The sequence below is a fragment of the Mauremys mutica genome, chromosome 11 (assembly GCF_020497125.1).
Source record: "Mauremys mutica isolate MM-2020 ecotype Southern chromosome 11, ASM2049712v1, whole genome shotgun sequence".
NCBI classification, from domain to species: domain Eukaryota; kingdom Metazoa; phylum Chordata; order Testudines; family Geoemydidae; genus Mauremys; species Mauremys mutica.
Window position 1 is genome coordinate 50,866,739 of NC_059082.1, and position 25,120 is coordinate 50,891,858.

Below are 25,120 nucleotides of genomic sequence, written 5' to 3' on the forward strand. Positions count from 1 at the left end.
ACCTGGACCTTCGCCTGGGCACTGACAATCACTGGTGCGAAATAAATTAGCACCACTACGTCGCTTACTGTCTGCAAAGTAACTAGGTGAGCACTGTACTTATTTGCATCATTTCCCTGTGTTGATTCCATGAATCCAAATTTGGCTCATGTTCCCAGACCAGAAAGATTCACAGACCAGTATGTCCTTGCAATACAAATTCTGATTCATCATACATCACTAGGACAATCTTAGACACTAGGGAGGGAGAAGTGAGAAGGAAAGATGAAAGGTTCAACAACTGCACTTACTAATCCACAGGTGAATGTGGTAAAGGAAGAACCGGCCTAATACTTGGTCCAAAGCCCGGTTCATTTTTAAACCAGCTGGCACTCCCATTAGCCACTGAAGCAGGTCCTGGAGCTCTTTGGCTATATGCTACAACATAAGGAGACAAGCAATGTTAGTTACTGGAAAGCTATTACACTGTACGTTCACAACACTCCTCACGTGCACTGACAGAGGAACGGTGAGATTTTTCTAAAGCTAAAACCTTTGGGGAAAAACTGCCTCAGAGGCACAAAAAAATACTATAGGAGTTACATTAGAAATAGCATATACCTCACGATGAGCCAGCGATCCCTTTCTGAATCTTAAGATACCACCACCTAAGAGCAGGATCTCCTTAGAAGCCTTGTCAGAAATTAGATAACAGATTGTGCTTCTGACAACCCTTTTGCAGGGAGAAGAGCAACCTGAGTGATTTTCACAGAAGGCTCTCATGAGGTAATGATAACTCTTGAGAGCTGAGTAAACAGGTTACCCAAAGTAACATATATTAGAGATGATCAAATAGTTAAGATGGGTGGAGAAATCTGTCAGAGGAAGACTGCTACACAAATAGGCTGGGATTTTCAGAAGAGCTTGAGGTTATGTCTTCATTGACAATAAGGTGTATAGTTATCCTGCTGTAAAAACACAGTAGAGACAAGGCACTTGTAGTGTTTCCCATGAGATAAATTAGGTGAGGTCAGCCATGGGAGGGGGGCAAAGGGCAGATCTCGGGTAGTAACCTCGCAGTAAACACTACAAGTGCCTTGTTTCCACTTTGTACAACAAGATAACTATCACATTAGTTACCTCGATCTAAAAAAAAAAAATCTTTGTGTCAGTGAAGAGAAAGCCTAAGGGAGTTAGGTGCCCAAATCACATAAATAACCAAAATCAAACACATGCCTACAATGGTGGATTATGCAGGAGAATCTAGACTTGGTACCCAAGACTGATGGATTATGGACCTAATCTCCCAATGATGCATGTGCATAATGTCTTTTCATCCTAGAGTCACACAGACTTGCTGAATTTATAAACATAACAGACACACATACTTTTAGTTTAGTAGCAGTACATTTTCAACATGAACACAGTTTTCCTTGCCAACAGGATTGTCTGTTCATCTCATCCACCCTCCTTTGCCCTCACATCCCTTAAAACACTCATTGCAAGCCAGGGCTGGCTTGTACCAATGAATCTGGCCCTCACTGAGAAAGAAGTGCCAGATACTTTATAAATAGAACTCTGTTAATATTTAAAATGTTGCAGCTGTAACTTAGCAAAAAGGGATTTTTTTTTAAATTTTAATTAAATATTTAAACGTTGAGAGCAGTCCTTCTGCAAGGTTGTTTTCTGGTACGGAAAATTACTGAAGTCCTTAGATGACTCCCGTTTGTAGTTAAATCCTGACTATTGCTAAGCATTCTTCCATGGTGTCTTGGTTGTTCTTGCTTTGTAGGCCTTGGGATGTAGCCTTTTGTGGTTTTTTTTTTTTTTTTTTTTGGCTGTTGGATGCTTTAGAGCCAATTGACAGCAAGAAGAAATAGACTAAAATACATGACTTTAAGAGTCCGATCTTCTAGCTGCAGTCGTTAATACTGAATGTGTCAGATATTAATAGATTAAATGTAGTACATTACATGGAAGTAATTTCATTAAGGTGCTGTGGGAGCATCACCAATCTTGAGAACACAGTTAAAGTGGTTTAGATCAGCTCAGTCTGGAATGACTTTCTTGTTTAACTGCAGTGCACCTTTCTTCTCAATAGAGACTTTGACGGTGGTGTGGCACCAAAGGAGAATGACAGGCCTGTTCAGGATAGGTAGCAGGGCACAAGCACAGGCAAGGACGAGCTCTTAATGGGTGGTCTCATAAAACTCAGAGCAAACCATAGCTGTTCAAAAGCTAAAAAGAACTGTCTTTCTGATATATGTTTGTACAGTGCCTAGCACAACAGGCCTTGGCTTCTAGGCACTACTGGACTAGGACTAATAATAATAATTATAATAATGAAATTAACATATTTTCTCCTTGTTTTATTTATGGATTAGCAGAATATGACTGACAAGGGACTTGTTTTAAAGTCTGACTTGAGATGCATTCAATTATCACTAGTATAGGATCAGAAATATTCAGCATGGTTTAATTGGGGCATGATCTGTGACAGATAATAAACAGGTGTCCACCCCAAAGAGCTTACAGTTTAAATCCATGAGCAAAACTAATACGGAACATAGACAGCATGGGGTGGGGGATTGGCCTTTATAACCACAACACTTCACAGAGAAGATAGGGAGTTAAAAGGTTTTATTTCTTTTTCAGACAGGGAAGAGGACTTAGTGTAGAAGATCCATTGTGAGGCTTTTGGGAGAAGGGGCAGCTTGGAAGAAGGCAGAGTCAGGAGCTGCCAGCAGGGAAGCTTGGGTTGAACAGAGAAAGTGGGAAGGTGTGTAGGAGGAGGTGAGGGCAGATATGGAACTAAGAAAGGTTATTTTCCACTATACATTCAGACAGCTGACTCCCAAACTGGCCTTTTATACTGCACAGAACTACTCCTTAGATGTCTCTGAATCACATCTGCTTCATTTACTGACAAAAGCAACTTGTTATTATAGTCAGCACTGCACAGCTAGTCAAGCTGTGAAAGAGGGAGCTGGAGCTGATGCCTTGTACATTATTGACAATTGTCAGCTAAGTGCTGAATCATTATCCCTGGGGATAATGAATGATGGGGGAGGAGCACAGCTTGATTTCCATACAGCAGGTTGGGCTTACAGTGCTGGCAGTTGGAAAAGGAGAAAGTGACATACCTATTATTTTTTAAAAAGCAACAAAGAGTCCTGTGGCACCTTAAAGACTAACAGATGTATTGGAGCATAAGCTTTCGAAGTGGGTATTCATCCATGAAAGCTTATGCTCCAATACATCTGCTAGTCTTTAAGGTGCCACAGGACTCTTTGTTGCTTTTTACAGATCCAGACTAACACAGCTACCCCTCTGATACTATTATTTTTTGTCTCCATAGACAGGGCCAATAGCGCAGCTGGGGGGGGAGCAGGGAGAGCAGTCACTCCCCTGAGCACTCACTCGGCGCTTCCCAGCACATCCGGTCTTCGGCGGCACTCACTTTGGGCTCCGCTGCGTGCATCTTGCGGCAGCGGCTCCTGTGGCCGGTGCTTCTCCTGCTCTCCCTGCCCTTGCTTTGTGGCAGCCAGGTGACGCTCCTCCCTGTGCCCGCGGGGGATGGGGGGGCGCCTGCTATCTTGCTTGGCTGAGGACTAATCCAGCACGGATTTCCCACAGGCAGCTCCAGGTTGGCGGCAATTCGGCGGCGTGTGCTTCAGTCTTCGGCAGCAATTCAGCGGTGGGTAATTCGGCGCGGCGGGTTCTTCAGTCTTCGGTGGCAAGACTTGGGTTTTTCTTTTTTTTGTTTCGCTGCTTTGCAGTGGGTGGCACCTTTTTTTATATGTTCGTTCCCCATGCTCTTAGAACCTGGCTACGCCACTGGACAGGGCTAGTGGGAAGGTGTGACATACCAGAGTGCAATCCACTCCAGTGGGAGGCTATGTCACCCTTGCTATGCAACCTGAGGTGCCTTGCAATGCCTTACTGTTGCAGCTTCCAATCTGGACTGCTCACAAACAGCCTGCCAGCATGCAGGTCCCTTCCAAATGTGTTTGTGTAACTGCAGCCTGCCAGTCACACCCTGACTCTCACCAGCCTTCGTTATACAGCAGAGTGCCCCAACACACTCCCAGTCCCGGATTTTCCTCCAGAAATGTATGCCTTATACTGCCCAGCCCTCTCCTGGACAGTCCAAATATATTAAGTCCATTATTTCTTTAAGAGAATAATATACACACAAATTGCCATCATAAATGGAGTTAGCCAGACACTTTAGCTTAAACACACTAGATTAGATAAAACAACAAAGCAAGTTTATTAACTACAAAGAGAGAGATTTTTAAGTGAGTACAAGCAATGAGGTAAAGGAGTCAGAAATGGCTACAAGAAAAATAAAGCTAAAACTCATTCTAGTGCCTGACAAACTACATTAGATTTAAAACAAAATTTCTCACCACATGATTCCAACAGTATTACTGACCAAACTCTCCAGGTCAGGACTCCCCCCTCAGAGTCCAACGGCTGCTACTTTGGTCATCTCAGGTGCAAAGAGTGAGATGGACAAGGAGAGAGAGGAGGGGTCTCTTGGGGTGTTTGCCCCTTCTTTTTATAGTGTCAGTCCCTCTCTGAAAAGCATTTCCAGCTGAGAACCAAGAGACAGGGGCTGGTGGAGGAAGGCGACCTCATGCTGTTTCTTTCCTAAGATGCAGATCTCTTTGTCCCTGCACCTCTTTCTTGCCAGCCTGACAGAGCTCCAGTGTGGGGGATAATGAATGCCAGATAGAAATGCAGCAGCTAGCGGAAACCCACTGCAGGATGGATCAGAGATTTTGCTGTCATATTGGAAAACAAAATGGTGCTGTCTTGCACCACATGGGCTGAAGTCATCAGGGTGATATTTCTGGATGGCTCAGGCCCGCCTCTTTTATCGGCACTTGGCATCTGATCCATGCCCTCTGAAGTCTATGAAAGAGCTCCCAGTGACTTTAGAGGCACTTTATGTGCCTATGGAGCCCACAGTGAAGAAACCAGGTTCCTGAAGCAAGAAGAAATTGTAAATGGCATGAAATCTCACTGATAATCATGGACATACCAGTAAAGCAATACCTTAGACAAACAGGAAGGGGCAAACTAAGAAGAACATACAGCAAGGGAGTAGTTCAAATCTCCAGGGAAGTAAGCTCTTGAGTGCACACCTCTCTGTATTTCTGAGACATCACAGGCTACTTAGGTAAGGGGCCAGAAGGAAATAATGGATATTGCAACATCCACGTGGGAGTGAATGATTTATCTGCATGATTGAAGAGGAGAAAATGAGAAACTCCTACAGCATGCCCATCCAGGACAGGTGGTGCGGTCCAATGCACTTTGAGCAGGAGAGTGTCCATCTGCCATTGACACTGGGCAGATAGAACACTTCTTGAGTCCACCTGTGCACATAGGAACTGAGCCAAAGCCATTGTCATCTCACATTTGCTAAGAAAGCAGACTGCAGAGAGCACTAGAGGACAGGTGATCTTCCAGCTGAAACATCTCCACATGGGAACAGACTTCAGAATAACAATGCATGAAAAGGTTGAGAGTTTATGTCTCTTATTAATCCTACCACTGGATCAAATATTAGAAGGGGAGACTTGTATTCCAGCCATCACCCTCTTTTTCCCCTTTCCCCGCAACACTGAACAGCTGAAACTGAGCCCACCCTTGAAAAAGTTTGACTAGACAATAACAATGAGATACTAAAAGCCACGGGTCTCAAACACCCGGCCTGCAGGCCATCTGCGGCCCACAAGCCTCCCCAGTGTGGCCCGTGGAGCTCTGCAGTTTTGGGGCCGGGTCTCTCCCTTGGCCCCACCTGCCGCCCCCATGCACTCCCCCCTCAGGGGCCTGGCAGTGCAGTGGAGCTGAGCGGCATCTGCCTGCTCACTCCAGTGGCTGCCGGCCACTTCCTGCGGACCAGGGGCAGGGCGGGGCTGTGCCTCCATGCGCTGCCCCCGCCTTGATCGCCCCTGCGACCAATGGGGCACAGGGGGGGCGGTGACACACGGAGGCCCCCCCCCCTCGCCCTGCCTTGGAGCCCCAGGTAAGCGCCGCACCCCTGACCCCCTCCCAGAGCCTGCACCTCCACCCCTAAACTCCCTCCCAGAGCCTGTGCCCCCTTCCCACACACCCCTCCCACCCCCAAACTCCCTCCCAGAGCCTGTGCCCTGTCCCCACCTCCCCCAGCCCCCAAACTCCATCCCAGAGCCTGCACCCCAGACCCCCCCCACCCAAACTCCCTCCCAGACCCCAAACTCTCACCCCTTCTGCACCCAAACTCCCTCCCAAGAGCCTGAACCCAAATCTCCTACCCCAGACCTCCTCCCCCACCCAAACTTCATCCCAGAGCCTTAGGCAGGTGGGGGAGGGGCGGAGTTTTTTTGTGGGGCAGAGTTTGGGGGGGAAGGTTCTGGGCAGCATGAGTGACATTGGCCCACTGGGAGGATTTGAGGACTGGCACTGGCCCTAAGGTAAATTGAGTTTGAGACCTCTGCTTTAAGCTCGTGTGGTAAGTGCATGATAGACACTTTGCTTGCTGTGTCTGCATCGCATGCAGAAAGATGATCACAGGAGTGCAACTAGTTTTGCCCAATATGTTATTAGTTGAGGAGCACTGAGCAAAGGGACCAACAACAGAGCAGCTGTGGAGTTCCTCCCAATAAGTGGATGAAGAAGAGAAAATAAGTTGTTGATAGAATTCCTCATAAGTTGGACTGGGAGTCCCTTACCGTCCAGAAGCTAGAGACAGTAAAATGAGGACTCCTGCAGCAGAAGCCTTGTAAGACAATAGGAAAGATCTGTCCCTCTTTCCCAGAAACCAAAGGGAAGGGACAGAGAAGGGATGATGTTGTGCAGCCTTATCACGGTATTCATCAATATGTGACAATGCTGAGTCACAAAAAGATGGAACACCAGCACATATTGACACAACATCATGACACAAATGTTGCAACTCAAGAGGAGGATGCAGGCACAGGAGCCAGCAAACAGAGCTGTAAACAGGGGAGTTTGAGTGGGACTTCTGTTGGAGGAGAAGGTATTTGTAGCTATTTGTAGTTGTATTTGTATGTGTGGAGGCTGGTAGGGGCAGTGTGCTGGGAGAGAAGCTGAGCCCTGTTTAGGGGAGTGGGGCTTTTCTGACTAGGGGTTCTATAAAGGTAGCCAGTCAGGCAATGGCATAGACAGCTGCAGCGACACAGGAGCCAGCAAACAGAACTGTAAACAGGGGAGTTTGAGTGGGAGTTTACAAGGGGAGTTTGGGGGAAGACTAATGCAGGCAGAGGAACACACAGGCTACTGAAGGGAGTGTGCGGTGTTCTAGCAGCATCTTGGTGCTTGTTGGGGGTTTGTTTTGCTGTGGGTGGTGGTGTTTTGGGTTGGTTTGTGTTTCCCAGATTTACAGGATTTAGGTGGGAAGCCTATGACAGATACAGAGGCAGCAGTTGTAGTGACCCAAGCAGTGGAAGACACAATGAAGATGACTGGATGTGGAAGCTGCGGCATGTACATGATCCTGGAGGGGGTACCTTAAAAGAGTTTTGTCTGCATGAAGTGCTGCCTGATGGAAGAAAAGATCCGAGGATTGGAGATGCAGGTGGAAACTCTGGTCAAGTTTAGAAGGGGGTTTGAGCGGATGATGGAGCAAAGACATGATGAGGTGGAAGGGAAAAGCTCAGACTTGCAGATGGAAGCAGGACCAAAGAACTCTGAGGGGAGACTGCTGGGTGAGGAAAGTGGACGGTGGAAGTGTGTGACTAAGCGAACCAGGCAGAGGAAAAGATGGGCTAGGGAAGGAGCAACAGAGCTCAGGAACAGATCTGCGGAGGTGGAAAATGAAGAAGGGGCACAGCAGGTGGTTGCTGAAGGTGAGACGGCAAGGAAGAAGAGAGGAGCAGCTAACCCTAAAAAGGAGAGGGGAAGAGTCAATGGAGATGACACCAAACATGAGCCCCAGGAGGATACGGGATGGGTTGCAGAGGATTGCAAGAGTGAATAGGAATCGAGAGGACTTACAGCCAGAGGGAACAAGGGATAGACCGGAGAATCGCACCTTCACCAGGAAAAAGCAGGTCTATGTGACTGGGGACTCCTTACTGAGAAGAATAGACAGGCCTGTAACCAGAGCAGATCCAGAGAACAGATGGGTGTGCTGTCTGCTGGGTGCTAAGATATGGGATGTGGACCTGAGGCTGAAGAGGATCCTAACGGGAGCGGGAAAGAATCCGCTGATTGTCCTTCATGTGGGAATGAATGATACGGCTAGATTCTCACTAGAACGTATCAAGGGAGACTATGCCAGGCTGGGGAAGACACTTAAAGAAATTGAGGCTCAGGTGATCTTCAGTGGGATTCTGCCTGTTCCTAGAGAAGGGCAACAAAGGTGTGACAAGATTATGGCAATCAGATGGCTCAGGCAGTGGTGCTATAAGGAGGGCTTTGGGATGTCTTGCCACTGGGAAGCATTCATGGACAGAGGACTGTTCTCTCAGGATGGACTTCACCTGAGTAGTGAGGGAAATAGACTTCTAGGATGGAGGCTGGCACAACTGATTAAAAGAGCTTTAAACTAGGAATTGAGGAGAGATGGTTGGGAGATGTCCAGGTAATCTCCATGCTGGATTTTAACATTGAGAGGGAAGAAAACGAAGCAAGAAAGGATACTGTCATGGGTAGGAGACTGGACATACGGAGGAAGGGTACTGTAGATACAATTCTAATCGGTGATACTGGCAGTAGAATGTCTGGGCCTAATCGGGTAAAGAATGTGAGTGAAGCCAAACAGCAAGAATTAAGATGTTTGTACACCAATGCAAGGAGCCTAGGTAACAAAAGGGAGGAACTAGAGTTACTGGTGCAGGAAGTGAAACCAGATATTATAGGAATAACAGAAACATGGTGGAATAGTAGTCACAACTGGAGTACAGGTATTGAAGGGTATGTGCTGTTTAGGAAAGACAGAAATAAAGGCAAAGGTGGTGGAGTAGCATTGTATATCAATGATGAGGTAGACTGTAAAGAAATAAGAAGGGATGGAATGGATAAGACAGAGTCTGTCTGGGCAAAAGCTACTAGAGCCTCTCTTGAGATAGTGGTTGGGGTGTGCTATAGACTGTTGGGATCTGATTTGGATATGGATAGAGACCTTTTTAATGTTTTTAATGAAGTAAATATTAATGGGAATTGTGTGATCATGGGAGACTTTAACTTCCCAGATATAGACTGGAGGACAAGTGCTAGTAATAATAATAGGGCTCAAATTTTTCTAGATGTGATATCTGATGGATTCCTTCACCAAGTAGTTGCTGAACCAACAAGAGGGGATGCCATTTTAGATTTGGTTTTGGTGAGTAGTGAGGACCTCATAGAAGAAATGGTTGTAGGGGACAACCTTGGTTTGAGCGATCATGAGCTAATTCAGTTTAAACTAAATGGAAGGATAAACAAAAACAGATCTGTGACTAGGGTTTTTGATTTCAAAAGGGCTAACTTTAAAGAATTAAGGAAATTAGTTAGGGAAGTGGATTGGACTGAAGAACTTGGGGAACTAAAGGTGGAGGAAGCCTGGAATTACTTCAAGTCAAAGTTGCAGAAACTATCAAAAGCCTGCAACCCAAGACAGGGGAAAAAATTCATAGGCAGGAGTTGTAGACCAAGCTGGATGACCAAGCATCTCAGAGAGGTGATTAAGAAAAAGCAGAAAGCTTACAAGGAATGGAAGATGGGAGTGATCAGCAAGGAAAGCTACCTTATTGAGGTCAGAACATATAGGGATAAAGTTAGAAAGGCCAAAAGCCATGTAGAGTTGGACCTTGCAAAGGGAATTAAAACCAATAGTAAAAGGTTCTATAGCCATATAAATAAGAAGACAACAAAGAAAGAAGAAGTGGGACCGCTAAACACTGAGGATGGAGTGGAGGTTAAGGATAATCTAGGCATGGCTCAATATCTAAACAAATACTTTGCCTCAGCCTTTAATGAGGAGCTTAGGGATAATGATAGGATGACAAATAGAAATGAGGATCTGGAGGTAGATATTACCACATCCGAGGTAGAAGCCAAACTCGAACAGCTTAATGGGACGAAATCAGATAAGGAACTGGCACATGAAATTGCAAGCCCATTAGCAAGAATTTTTAATGAATCTGTAAACTCAGGGGTTGTACCGTATGACTGGAGAATTGCTAACATAGTTCCTATCTTTAAGAAAGGGGAAAAAAAGTGATCCGGGCAACTACAGTCCTGTCAGTTTGACATCAGTAGTATGCAAGGTCTTGGAAAAACTTTTGTAGGAAAAAGTAGTCAAGGACATTGAGGTCAATGGTAATTGGGCCAAAATACAACATGGTTTTACAAAAGGTAGATTGTGCCAAACCAACTTGATCTCCTTCTTTGAGAAGGTAACAGATTTTTTAGACAAAGGAAATGCAATGGATCTAATTTACCTCGATTTCAGTAAGGCATTTGATACGGTTCCACATGGGGAATTATTAGCTAAATTGGAAAAGACGGGGATCAATATGAAAATTGAAAGGTGGATAAGGACCTGGTTAAAAGGGAGACTACAATGGGTCGTAATGAAAGGTGAATTGTCAGGCTGGTTACTGGTGGAGTTCCTCAGGGATCGGTTTTGGGATCAATCTTATTTAATCTTTTTATTACTGACCTTGGCACAAAAAGTGGGAATGTTCTAATAACGTTTGCGGATGACACAAAGCTGGAAGGTATTGCCAATACAGAGAAGGACCGGGATATCATAAAGGAAGATCTGGATGACCTTGTAAACTGGAGTAATAGTAATAGGATGAAATTTAATAGTAAAAAATGCAAGGTCATGCATTTAGGGATTAATAACAAGAACTATTGTTATAAGCGGGGGACACATCAGTTGGAAGTAACAGAGGAGGAGAAGGACTTCGGAGTATTGGTTGACCACAGGATGACTATGAGCCGCCAATGTGATATGGCCGTGAAAAAGCTAATTCGGTCTTGGGATGCATTAGGCGAGATATTTCCAGTGGAGATAAGGAGGTGTTAGTACCATTATACAAAGCACTGGTGAGACCTCATCTGGAATACTGTATGCAGTTCTGGTCTCCCATGTTTAAGAAGGATGAATTCAAACTGGAACAGGTACAGAGAAGGGCTACTAGGATGATCCGAGGAATGGAAAACCTGTCATATGAAAGGAGACTCAAAGAGCTTGGCTTGTTTAGCCTAACCAAAGGAAGGCTGAGGGGAGATATGATTGCTCTCTATAAATATATCAGAGGAATAAATACCAGGGAGGGAGAGGAATTATTTAAGCTCAGTACCAATGTGGACACAAGAACAAATGGATATAAACTGGCTATCAGGAAGTTTAGACTTGAAATTAGATGAAGGTTTCTAACCATCAGAGGAGTGAAGTTCTGGAACAGCCTTCCAAGGGCATGTCTCTCTCTCGGGTCCTTGCACTGTATCCTCCATTCCCTGATGCTGGCAGCTCCCCTGTATGCTCTGGCTACCCGGATGGGATCAGAGACACTGAGCACCCACAGTCAGGCTCCTTCACTAGGAAGTTTAGACTTGAAATTAGACGAAGGTTTCTAACCATTAGAGGAGAGAAGTTCTGGAACAGCCTTCCAAGGGGAGTAGTGGGGGCAAAAGACACATCTGGCTTCAAGACCAAGCTTGATAAGTTTATGGAGGGGATAGTATGATGGGATAGCCTAATTTTGGCAATTAATTGATCTTTGATTATTAGCAGGTAAATATGTCCAGTGATCTGTGATGGGATGTTAGATGGGGTGGGATCTGAGTTACTACAGAGAATTCTTTCCTGGGTGCTGGCTGGTGAGTCTTGCCCACATGCTCAGGGTTTAGGTGATCACCATATTTGAAGTCTGAAAGGAATTTTCCTCCAGGGCAGATTGGCAGAGGCTCTGGGGGTTTTTCGCCTTCCTCTGCAGCGTGGAGCACAGGTCACTTGCTGGAAGATTCTCTGCACCTTGAAGTCTTTAAACCATGATTTGAGGACTTCAATGGCTCAGACACAGGTCTGATACAGGAGTGGGTGGGTGACATTCTGTGACCTGCATCGTGCAGGAGGTCAGACTAGATGATCATAATGGTCCCTTCTGACCTTAAAGTCTATGAGATGCATACATTTTATGTTTTTTTGCAGCTCTACTGAATGACAAAATGGTCCTTTACCTGTTAAAGGTAAATTCTACTTAGATAATAATTTACACACAAACACAGTATGTTCCCAGGACGACAAAACATACACACACACACACACTTAAATTAAATTAAATTGGAGCGAAGGTTGTATGTATGTTCAAATTACACATTCAAAATATAAGAAATTAGGGGCTCGTCTACATGGCTAGTTAGTGCACAGCAAGCTGGGGTGTGAACATACAGTGCACTAGCCCTGCTATGCACTAATTATCCTTGTTGATAAGTCCCTAGTGCCAGAAAAACAGGATGCTATGTGTCATGCTCGTTCTTAGGTAATTTATACTGGCCATTTAGGGCCTGAGGTTGGAGAATGGCACAGGAGAAGGTGAATTCCCCAATCTATCATTAGTACACTTGAGAGAGAATTTCAGTGTTACCTACCCTGACTAGCTACTGCCCTCAGAACTCAACACCAACATGCTCTCACCAAACTTAGTGCCTCAGCTTCTCGTGTTTTTTTCCCAGTTTAATGATTTCTGAGACCTAATTGGGCTAACTTTTCCCCCCTCCCAGATACCCCACTAGAACAACAGCTTGAGGGCACTTCCTGTTAACTTGTAATAAAAGTGTCCTGGGCAGATAAGCACTCCATTCTTCAGCCCTTAGAGTTATTTACTGTGCTCATGATGTAATTGTTACCTTGTGAGCAGGAAGTGCCCTCCAGAAAACATCTAATTTGTATTCATTGGATACTCAGAGGAGAGCAATGTTACATTTGATTAGTCTCAACAGGTTTGGTTTGAAGATTTAATCGCTTTTGAGGAGACCTAATTTTTGTGACTTCAGTCAATGCTTTTCTTCTCTGCATGAAATCCTCATGCACAGGCCCTGCCTCTCTACAATTACCACAAGCATGAACTGCTCTTCACTTTCTACACAAGAGATTAAGTACAAACGATTCCAGGCAGACTTACATCAGCCACTGGGATGAGAGTGTCGGCAAGCTGACCAATCCGATTCTCTCTGTAGAGCCAGGACATTAGCAGTATTCCCAGAGCCATGTCAATGAAGAGAGAAACAAAGATGTTGGCTTTCCTGCATTCAGGAGAAAGAAGAACAAAATGAGTGCACAGGAAGAAGGCTGTTTCGTGTTTGGATAACAATCATCACCAGCTTCATTTACATAGCGCTTTTCATTTCTGAAGGCCATCGAGACTCTTTACTGAAGATATACACCAGGAGTGGCCAAACTGAGGCTTGCAAGCCTCTTTTACCATTAAAGTGCAAGCCCTCTCCACCTACCAGACTGGGGGGGAGGGAAGCTCGGGACCTCTGCTTTGCAGGGGGTGGTTGGATAGGAGCTTCTGTCCAGTGGGGAGGAGGGTCTCAGGGCTTCAGCCCTCCGGGATACACCTGCCAGGGCTTGGGGCTTCAGCAGGAATGGGGCTGAAACCCTGAGGCCCAGCTTGTGTGCGCCAGCTCTTGAACTTCTGAAGACTGTTGGAGGGTCAATGAGTTTGGCCACCCCTGGTATACATAGAATAGGGACTGCTTTCCTACCACTAATATACTACTGTCTCTAGGGTCAAACACAGCATCCATGCTAAGCCAGAACACTACACAACTGGTTTTCGCAGGGGGACTGAATAGCTGGATTGAAATTCCAAGAGGAATGTTAGGTAAACACTCAAGTGGGATTCAGCTATGATAAATTCACCATCATTTGGAGTATTTAATTTGAGATCAGAGGCCTTCCTAAAAGGTATGCTTCAGTTCAAGCACTAGTCATTGGGCTAAATAATGTTTACTTACACTGTAGGGTAGAATAACTCCCCCCTCACAGCAAGAGTTTCTGGATGAAATTCTATGGCTTGTGTTACACACAAATCAGACTAAATAATCATAGTATTACTTTTGGCCTTAAAATCTATTAGTGTATTTTAAGTATTTCCTCGGAGTCAATGACTATAGTATCTGAGCACCACATAGAGTAATGTGATGGCCTTAAGGAGTCTATATCCATCTCTGATCTTTGCCTCTCCCTCTTCTACTCACGGTGGGGTTTTGTGTTTCCTTGGTTTTTCTGTTACTTTGATGTTTACTGCCACTCCTTGTCTTCAGTTACCAGAGGATGGATCTTCCAGAACACTGGGATAAGGGGATGGGGATTGATACTCTTACTCTTGGGGCAAGTGCCATGGAACCTTGATTTTATATCCCATCTGATTAATTCAATGCCTGTAAAAGCAAAGGCTCTACAGTAGTGGTTTTCACCCAGGGGTCCGGGGCCCCCAGGGATGCCGTGAGCAGGTTTCATGGGGGTCTCCAAGCAGGACCAGCATTAGACTCACTGAGGCCCAGGGTAGAAAGCTGAAGCCTCACTGCATGGGGCTGAAGCCTAGGGCCCTGAGCCCTGCTACCCAGGGCTGAAGCCTGAACAACATAGCTTTGCAGGGGCCCCTGTGGCATGGGGCCCCAGGCAACTGCCCAGCTTGCTACCCCCTAATGCTGGCCCTGGCTTTTGTATGCAGAAAACCAGTTGCTGTGGCACAGGTGGGCCGTGGAGTTTTTATACCGTGTTGAAGCAGGGGCGGGGGAAGGGGGATCAGAAAGAAAAAGGTTGTGACCCTATGCTCTACAGAACTGCAGAGCAAGTTTTCCCTATGCAGCTCGGCCAGTGCATCCCTGTCCTGTTTCCCAGGCTAGCTTCGGTGACACTAAGTTTCTGGATGGAACTTAAATGTTTCTTAGCATAGCAGAGATGTTCTGCAGGCTCAAGTATGTGTTGTGGGGCGGGGGGAAAAGGGATTTATGAGGAAGAGACTGATGGGATAGTAAAAGTCTCTCTCACACTGCAACTCCACAAAAAAGTAAAGCCACCCCCACATATTCCTGTAAAATCATATTACTGCTACAAAAAAGATGCTTCTCCAATAAAAAACAAGCTGACCATTCAGTGCAGGAAAACAACTGGGTCACAACCTCAGTATCAGCTATACTAGAGCCAGAGGAGGCTGAATTTCTTTAAAGCTAGAGAAGAAATGGGTTGGTACACTGCTGATGAAGGCTCCAGCTGGTCACAGGCGTCACTCAGTGGGCTGTCAGAACACACACACAGCATACCTCATTAGCTGGGTCTGATTCTGAGCCTTCCTGTTGCTGCTGATGATCTGGAGGTGCTCCAGTCGGTGCCCCAACTGTTCACAAGTTGAGAGTTTACTCCAGATGAAAGACAAAGGCCAAAACTTCATCACTCTGCAGAAACACAAGGGGAATCCTCTCTGATACTTTTGCCAGTAAAACAGGTGGTATGACGCTTCTACAAATTCCCACACCAAACAATTACTTCAGGTCAATTTAAGGTTGTTCACACACATAAGTGGTTTGGATGCAGAATAATTTTTAAAAAATCAGAGATTTAAAAAACCTTCTACCATTAGAAAACTAAGCAATGCCCTTCAAAACAAGACACCCAAATTACCTTAACTCTGCCCCCTATAAAGATGCCAGTCTACCAGCTTCCCTTGTGTCAAATTCATTCTCCAGAGAGGGCTGAATTCCATATTTTAATTATGGGTCAGGGTGTATGTGTAGGACTGCACACTACCCTCAATTCACAGCAGATCTCCCACTAATGGGCGGTTTGCATAGTGAGCAATGGTACAATATGGCCTTTTTGCATTAATTACCTTTTTAAGTTGGGATTATTCACACCCAACCCTTATTGAATTTCACTGAAAATTGGGCACCATTGAAAATCCCAGCCTTAGTTATCTTGACTGTAGCATGGCTAAGCAGGAAAAATTATCAAGCAGGGGTCAGTTCTTTACTGAAGTCAATAGGAGTTGCACCCATTTCCATCAGAGCTTAGTTTGGCCATGATAGTACTGGGGAGGCTGCAGTATACATTACATTAAGGGTAAGTGAGCTTCTTTCTCTATGCCCACCTATTAGTTGCCTTTTCAAGAACATCATCCACTCCTTCCAGTTCCTTGGTATGTTCATTTAAGCTTCTCTCAGTCTCCATCCCCACTGAATGCCAAATCTGTGCAAGTTACCCTACTTTGCTCTTGAATTCACATCACTGCCGGATCTGGATTTCCATGGGGCTTGCACCTGCTTTTTCCAAACTACAGTTGGTTGAATTTAGCCTGGGGTCTGGCAGCAGGAGCATGTGTTTAAAAGTGGACAGCATAACATACCAACTGTGCCTTGTGTTGCAATTCATACATCATTCTAGTTATCCAACCACAAGGAGAGTAATCCAACCCACAAACAGTAACTAGGAGGCTGGCTGAGAACTTTGCAGGATTCAGTGAAGGTGCACCTCTGGGCCTTTTCAGTTGCACTTCACGGCGGGTTTGTCAGTTTTAAACCCAGAGCCCTGGAGGGCTCGAGCTCCCCCCTAGTTCCGATGTTAGATGCACTGGCTTTGAATCCCATGCAATGTACTCTGAATCATTTTCCTCAATTCAGGGCCTCTGAATAATTCTGCTCTTCAGTACAGCCATCCATCTCACAGCCAAATTAATGCACTGCTGTTCAACTGGCCTATCAGGGTGTAACATCCAAAGTGACAGAGGAAAGAACAGGTGGAGGAAGAAAAGCATAGTAGGTTATTGCACTGGCCACTGATCTCACAGACCTGGCTTCACAGATGCAATGAGGCACAAGTGGAGATGAGTTTTCTTTTCTGATCATGTTCTAACCCAATGGTTCACAAATTAAGTCCTATAGAACATTTGCTGGGGCAAAGAATCCTGCTACAAATGCAGGAGAAAGGGAGAGATCTTCTTCCCCTTCCCAATGAGGTTGTCCACAGAAGGCCAAAATTTAAGAACCCACTGTTCCAGTCAACATCTGCAAGCTCCTCCCAGGAGGTAACTGATTTGGGGGTTGGAAATCTCCCTTGCTCCACCCCTTACTTTGAACACTGGTAAGAAATGTGAGAAACAAGCCATTTTGAAACTAGATTGGTTCTCCAATGTCTTTGACAGTTGATATCAATGTCTTTGACATCTCCATGGACCTTTGTTATGAGACACTGTCACAACTGAACTTTGTGAGAGATCAATGTCACATCTAATCCTGGACCCAATGCAGCAGCAAAGAGAGGTGATAGGAAATGTTTTCACCCCTCAGCCATGAGGCCGATTGCTTGTCCAAATCACAGAACCACTACATTCTTCAGACACTGTTCAAGGGAAGCCCAGGACTGGAATAACAGAGGATGCTTAAAATGTTGTTTTGGGGAAGTCTGTGCAATGCCTGTCTGTATTATGCCTGATTCTCTCTCTTTTCTTAGTACTAAACTTCATCAAAACCAACCTCCACTCCTCACTCCCAGCCAAAAGAAATTAGAAAGAAAAAGCAGTAATCTTGAAAATATATCTAATCCAGACACAGAGAAAAAGACCAATAAAGCGATTGTAGGATCAGCTATGGAAATTGCCATTTCTAATAATATCCAAGCAAGAAACCGAAAATACTTCCAGGATTTTAAGTTACTGCTGCAATGTAAGGCAAGTTGGCACAAATGCTCCTGTTTGTTTTTCAGCCTTATAGGATGCAGACTGGTTTCTTATAAATGTATCAGAAAATTCTAATATGGAGCAGAATGACTGGCTTTTATATCATTACACTGTTTAAATGGAAAAGTTCTGAGCAATGAGAGTGGATATCGGGGGTGGTTCCAAATGCGAGTAATTTAACCTACTTTGCACAGAGTGTCTTGATTTTCCAGTTCAGATCATTTGTTTCAAGACTGTGGATGGATACCGCAGATGAAAAGCAATATATTTGAATCTGGATTGCATAGAAATGTGAAAGCTCCATTAACTAGAACCTCTTGGCTGCTACTCTGCTACAATTCCAGGAACAAAGCTTCCCTACTGAGTGAGGACTCTGAGGGTCAGATAGTATCAATAGGAAGCCATTAAGCAGTTTATTTTTTAAAAAGAGGAACACGTGGCATTTACTGCCCCAATATTAAATTATTCTAATGGCCTTAACAATGCACTGGAGACCTTTCAATGTTAATGGAAGTTCTGCACACAAACCCTAAAAATTAAGCTGCAATTACCACCGCTAGGCAGAGGGTGGTGCTGAAGAGATGTCTATGTTTCAGATCAATGTACCTGCTACAGAATGTGTGGGCATTTTGTAAGTCTGAATCATTGAATCACTGTATGCAGCCTACGTTGTTGCCAGGGAAATCTCATTTATGAAATTTTGACCTGTGTCATCCTATCTCTGTGTGCAGGTATAGTTTCGAAAAGAAACATACAAAAAGCCCTGAGTTTGTGTGGATTTCAGTAATCAAATCCTCCAGCCTGTCAAGACTAATAACCCCTGCTAACCCACTGACTGCACAAAAGCTTGGGAAGACAGATAAGCCTTGCTGCGTGCCCCAAAAAGCATCAAACTTGGTCTCTGTCAGCACAAGACGAGGAAGCGAGTTCCAGAACTGAGATCACTTCACTGAAATCACCCTGCCAGAAGCCCCTTCTCATTAAACCAGAGAACTGTTAGCTCAAGCACCCAGGTGATCTCATCTACTATGGTACAAGACTGTAACTAAGGTACCCTTAGCTGCAGTATTTAAAGTAGCCAGGACCCAAATCATTTGACCTTTATAGGTCAAAACCAACACCTTCAATAACAGACTCATCACCTCATGGTTTGATTTTAACAGCCTGGGAGAAACTAGCATCCAATATGTAAAGTGCAGACTGAAGCTCCCCAAGCATCTTTCAACCTCAGTGAGGGACACTTGCAGCAGCTCAGGCAGAGAGGACACCACATATGTCTTCACCAAATACAATTCTATCACCACAGGGATTATCAAAAGGAATTACCGCAGGGACAATAGTGACTGCCAAAAGCCATTGCCATATCCAGCTTCTCTGAAGTCAAATTGTACAAAATCTGAACCACCACCACCACCACCACCTTCCTCTCTGCAAGGGCTGGAGGGGCAGACTTCAATGGTTCTTAGGAGGCTTCGCAGAGATGCAGAATCACCAGGCTGCAGGTCCTCCCTCCTCTGGCCTACCCCTGCTCCAAACCCTGGAATGCCCTCAGTGACTGGAGGCAGCATAGACCTGGTGGAGCCAGTTCTATTCCAGATATAGATGCTCCCTGCCCAGGACTGGAAGTATTCCGGGGGGGAAGTGGGGGGGGAAAGGAGGAGGAGAAGCCTTACAACTGCCCTATGACCCTTACACCAAGTAGGCTGACACAAAGGAGCCTTAAGCAATGAGATGCCCGGTGAGATTAAGTGGTATTACTCCTGAGGGCATTGTGCGCCAAATTTTTTTTTTAAATCTGCACACAATATTTTAAAATTCTGCAAATTTTATTTGTCAAATAAACGTGGAGGCTCCAGCATGGCACTGGGGAACACAGGCCACTAGCTGCACAGAGGTGGGAGATCTAGCTGCAGGGGCCCCCACGAGAATATAGCATTCTATAGTATTGCAACTTTTTGTTATGGAAGGGCCCCCCCGAAATTGCTTTGCCCCAGGCCCCTGAATCCTCTCGGTGGCCCTGAATGAAACTGAGGCAGAGAGAGACAAAGTGACTTTTCCAGGGTGTCACGGGGTGGGACTCACCCCTGCAGTGCCTCCAGCTGGTCTCTCATGGAATTAGCGTTTCCAGCCTCCGGAGCGCCCTCTGAAGGCCGGTGTCCCGCTGCTGCTGGCCCCATGTGTCCCTTCCAGGACCCAGTGCCCCTTGTCTTTGGTGTGCTGCCCCCTGGCAATAACCCGACAGTCTCAGGGTCTCCCCACCCAAGAGAGCCCCCAACCCTCTATCCCCACCTTGCCTCAGTCGTGGGCTACTGCCAGTCACCATCTAGCCCCCACACGCTGGGGTGGACTGCAGTGTAAAAGCCACTCATCATAGGTGGTGGGGGGGTTGGACCTGCTGCCTCTGCCTACCCATGGGCTGCCCCTTGCAACCCCAGTACCTAACTGGCCTTCCACTAGGCTGCAGCCTGGGGGGTTTCCAGGCTGGAGCTCCCCAGCACCCTTGGCCTTCCCCCAGCCCTGCTCCACTCCAGGTACCTTCTCTCAGCTCCCTGCAGCCAGGTCCCTCCCTCTCAAAACTAGAGAGTGTGTCTGTCAGCCTCTGACCCTCAGCCCTCTTATAGGGCCAGCTGTGGCTGCTTCCCCCTAATCAGCCTAGCTTTTCCTTCCCTGCCACAGCCCTCTTTCTGGGCTGTTTTAAGCCTTTTAAGGCAGGAGCAGGTGACCACCCCGCTACACAGTGAATCATTGGAGAGCTGGAAAAAGAACTTGGAACATGATTCCCAGTTGAGTGCTCTACCCAACTAGATAATGATTCCATGAGTATAATCAAGGGGCTGAATTCAGACCCATTACAATAGTGAAATTCCACTGGAGCCAATGGAGTTCCATCTACTTACACCAAGTCTAAGTTTGAACCTAAAATGACTTTAACAGATAATTAGAAAAAATTATAACAGTTTCAGCTTTACACATCAAGTAGAAAAATCCAACAAACCATTCTGTATGAAATGGTTCACTGTGATTTTTCATGACAGTATTACACAATTGGAAACCTGTTAAAAGATTCCATTCCCCATAGCTTGAGGCTATACTTGAAAAGATTTGTCCATGAATGCTTTAGTAGCTGTTATCCAAATCTGATTAATCAAACTGTCCTCTTCCAGCTTGAACACTGAACACCAATCCCCTTTTTGGCAACACAACTCAATCTCACTAGACGGCTTTCCCAGCTGTGGTACTAAGCTTTATATACAAGAGCTTTTTTCCTTCAGGTCTGTTCAGATTTCCCCTTTGGTGCCAGCACTTGCAGGATGTTACACTGGAGGCATCATATTCATCCTGGTGAAACTCCATTTCAGTACATGAGGTAAGTAAAGATAACAAAGTTTCAGCAAGGATGTATTTGATCTAGTGTGCTCCTATTAACCTCTTGCTATCCAGTCCCAGGGCTGCAGCAGTGCCATTTGATGTCAAAAATTGGAATCAGATGCCCAGTTTGCCAACATTTCAGTGTTCCTCAGCTACAGCGGCACTTCACAGCAAACAGAGATTAGGGTATCCTGGCTACAGAGCTACTGGGGTGAAACACCGAACTGTTAGCTCTCTTTGCATCATCCTGTCATTCAAGCAGTGGCTGGAAGAACCCATGGTTCAGCTCATGAAGCTGAGGCAGAGGGTTTTCCCCCAGTGAAAATGAGAAGAAGTTCAGCTTGCAAAACCTCACAGCTCCCCCAGAAACCTCCTGGAGTTTGAGGGAACTGTTACTATCTATATGGCAACATTGTACCTTGCATCAGTACCAGCTCAAATCCCACCCCCACTACCCTCAAGCTCCATGGAAATGTGGCTCCAACAGAAGATTTCAGTCAGGGGCTTCCCTGCCAGCTGCTATGTCCTGGAACCCAACACAGGCTAATCATTCATTCAGCATTAACTTGTACTGGGATGGCCCATGGGTGTTAGGGAGACTATCACAGACAGCAGGTCCCTGCCCTCCCACTTAAATAGGGTAGGGCTACTATCAGTAGCAGCTCCTCAGGGTTGGAATTGCTGTTTTGAGACAGATACAGTATGGTCTTTACTCATTGTGGGGGAATTGACTCGGAGTTGGCTAACGGGTCCCTGATGGCCACTCAGACTGTCTCACCCCCTCCTAGGCTGAGATATTTTAACACAATGCACATTGCTTGCTGGGATTGAGCAGGAAACTTGTGCCCTACTGATAGTCTTGGGTTGGACTACGTTTCAATGTAGCACACAAGCTGCCCCATCTTGCATCACATACCTGCTTTTACAAACACTGGAGACAAGTGAAAGCAGGAATGTCAGCAGCATACACACAGGCACAGAAGCCTGCTTCATCAGTTCCACGATAATACTAGCTTCCACTCCTTCTGACTGCCAGTGAGTCAGCTTGATAGGCCCATCATCGTATCTGTCTGTCATGAACAGTACCTTGCTCTTTGCAACGGTGTCAAACACAGCACCTAGTTTTGAGGCATCATTTCCCTCATGGTCAGCAGATGTGGTCAGGCTGTCGGTGGGATGCAGCTGTGAAAGCATTACTTTGCGCTGGTCATAATATACTAAGATGAATTCATCTTCCTTGGGGCTGCTGGGGTATTTCTGAAAGATACAGCAGCTCCAAAACTTGCTGTCTCTCTCTTTGCTGAGCTGTATCCAGGGCTCATGGGAAAAGATTGTGCTGAGATCTTCCAGGAACTTGTCCAGGACCCCTTCCTTCTCCTGTTTGCTGTTACTCCATGAGCCCAGCACACACATATTGATCTGAGTCACCCGCTGGACTTCAGAGAGATATTGCTTCACCTGGCCAGGAATAAAAGGGAAGTGGACCACAGCGAGGACAACAGCAGAGTTCTGTTCTGGGATCCAACGGCCAATCAAAAGGCCACTTTCTGCTGTGGCACAGCAAGAGGGGAAGAAGACCTTAAGAACCATGACAGCAATCCTGGAAGAATGTAATACCTGCCAATAAATACAAAAATAAAACTTAGAGACTGTGGGTAAAGGCACAGAAAAAAAACTGAGCTTAATGAAAGCCATTGCTGAGGAGAGCAGTAAAGTTCCAAAACACCAAATTCAGGAGCGAGCTGAGAACTGCCTCTGCATCTTAGATTAAGAAGCTGACATTGGTGCTATTAACCAAGTGGCATTTAAAATCATAGGTGAAAGAGGGACTTGGCACATTTCTGATAAACACAAGCTCTTCAAATGACCTTGTAGTGGAGCTTCCAACACAAGGGCATTTTGCAAGTGTTGGAATCATCTCTCATAACTCTGCACTGAGATCCATGCAAATTGCTGGACAGGCTCCAACCAAGGGTCCATCTAGTCCAGTATCTTGTCTCTGACAGCAGCCAGCAGTACATGGCCCAGAGAAAGGAGCAGAAACCTTGACATGGATAGTTGTATAATAACCTGCCTATAGGGTAATGTTTCTCCCTAACTCCTTCAATTAGAAGCTGACTTATGCCCTGAAACAAGAGGACTTATATCCTCACTTATATCATTGGAGCAGGAGATATGCTCTGCCACCGACTCACTGTGTAATCTCGGTCATGCCACTTAACTTCTGTGTCCCAGCTTCTCCACCTGTAAAATGATAACTGTTGATCTACTTCACAAGAGGATTGGAAGGCTTAACTGATTAAAGTCTGATTTAATTCCTTTGATAGAAGGTCCTAAAGAAGGGCAAATATTATATTCACTTCTTATCCCTGTTTTGCCACCAGTCCTTGACCACCCTGCAATCTAAAGCAGTTTTTTCCCCCCAATTCAGGGAGAATACATTTCTATGGTTTTATAAATTACCTTAACAAATAAATACATTTTGAGCCTTGAACTAGCTGACAGTGTCTCTTTACATAATGCTGAAGCATCTAATAGAAATATAATTGCATTAAGGAGGGTGCTTCCTCAGAATAACCAGCATCCGGTGACTGTTGTCCTTTTCTGTCCTTCAGTGCTGTGCTAGGGATGTGAAAACTCCATGAATCCCTCAGGCTGGCATCTTTGTGATGGGAGCAGTCAATTGGAAAGAGAAATACACAGTATATTTATAACATGTTGAGAGTACACAGAACAGGGAAGTCCCTGGTGTGTGTGTTTTTCTCTCTATTTAATAAAGTTTAACTGATCTACTAAATCTATGCACCTGGCAATTTGCTATGAAAAGATACACTTGTCTGTGATGGGGAGGGTGGTGGGGAACAATTAAGTCAAGTCACTTGACAAGTCACATAACCCCCAGCCTGCCAAATGCAGTGGTAGGAATTGACTGCTCATGGATGAATTCCTTTCAGCCCCTTGAGGCGGAAAGGTGAAGTTTTCTTGGCATGTGCTGGCAGTGGGGCAAGCACCACAACTGCTGCTATCAAAGGCAAATATCTCCCAGGTCTGAATTTTCCCCGTCATTTCACAACAGCTGAGGCCACCTCAATACCTGCATTGAAGAGGGTGCATATGTGTGTTTCTGGGGATTTTTAGTGTAGCAACATAGGTGCAGAACTCTGAATGTTGCTAAGAGCAGACAGTCCCCTTAGCTCCTGAGGGGAGTGAGCGCCTTGCCTTGCTGTCTGACAGTCCCCTCCGGCTGACTGCAAGAGCAGCATTCATAGGCCACAGAGAGAGTTACATCCTTCCCTCCTGGACCAGAGGGATAATTTCTTCTATGTGGAGCCTTTGAGGAAGTGGGATCTTAGAAGAACCTCAAATAATTATTAGTGAAAGGTGAATAAGATTGTAGATGTTTCTGTTTTAACAGTCTAAGGTATTTTTAGTAACATGGCATAGGTAGGGATATAAATATATTTTTTCTTCAAATGGTGACACTTATCCTGCCAGTGTACCTATAAAGCTGAATTTTTATTTTTAAATTTTCCAGGTAGTGTCAGCAGTTTTAAAAGTGCTATTATAGCAAGAGATTTCCAGTGTCCTCTGCTACTCTCCCTCCACAGAGTCCTTGCCAATTCAACCATCATTTTAGAAACAGATTGAATGCTAAAGCTACATGAAACAGCATCTTGTTCTCAACTTTTTATAACCCCCGTTAAGAAGAATGAAGGTAAAATGTTTCTATTTTTCCCTTCTCTATTTGGGAAACATTGATTGTATTTCTCTCCTCTCTCCTTCTGCCCCCCAAAATTAACCTGGATTGTGCATCAATATAAATAAAAACACAGCTCTGAATGTGTTTGTTAACTGCTGGAAATTGAGCAGAGGGAGCTCAGATACTACTTTTAAGGGGACATGCAATGTCTCTACAGCAGGAAAATAAATTGCATCATGTTAATAGTTACTGCAACATATTCTGGTAATCAGGGAAGCAACCTGGAAACTCATGAGACCTGGGCTTATTGCCAGTGACTTGCAGTGTAAACTGCCTTGTTCATTTCAATAGGTTATATCTGAAAACTAGGATTATATTTTAA

The 25,120-nt window shown here is 45.3% G+C and overlaps 1 protein-coding gene across 3 annotated transcripts in view; it reads right to left on the reverse strand.

The window, feature by feature from the left end:
* Window positions 1-25,120, reverse strand: part of PIGQ (phosphatidylinositol glycan anchor biosynthesis class Q) — a 51,804-nt gene that overhangs the window by 17,042 nt on the left and 9,642 nt on the right. For all 3 annotated transcript variants that reach the window (XM_044980020.1, XM_044980019.1, XM_044980021.1), the window contains exons 2-5: window positions 21,955-22,655; window positions 15,262-15,393; window positions 13,113-13,233; window positions 291-417 (exon numbers count right to left, since the gene is read on the reverse strand). In XM_044980020.1, the coding sequence (XP_044835955.1) occupies window positions 291-417; window positions 13,113-13,233; window positions 15,262-15,393; window positions 21,955-22,628 (1,054 nt within the window). In that variant the 5' untranslated portion in view covers window positions 22,629-22,655. The remainder of the gene's footprint in view (window positions 1-290; window positions 418-13,112; window positions 13,234-15,261; window positions 15,394-21,954; window positions 22,656-25,120) is intronic.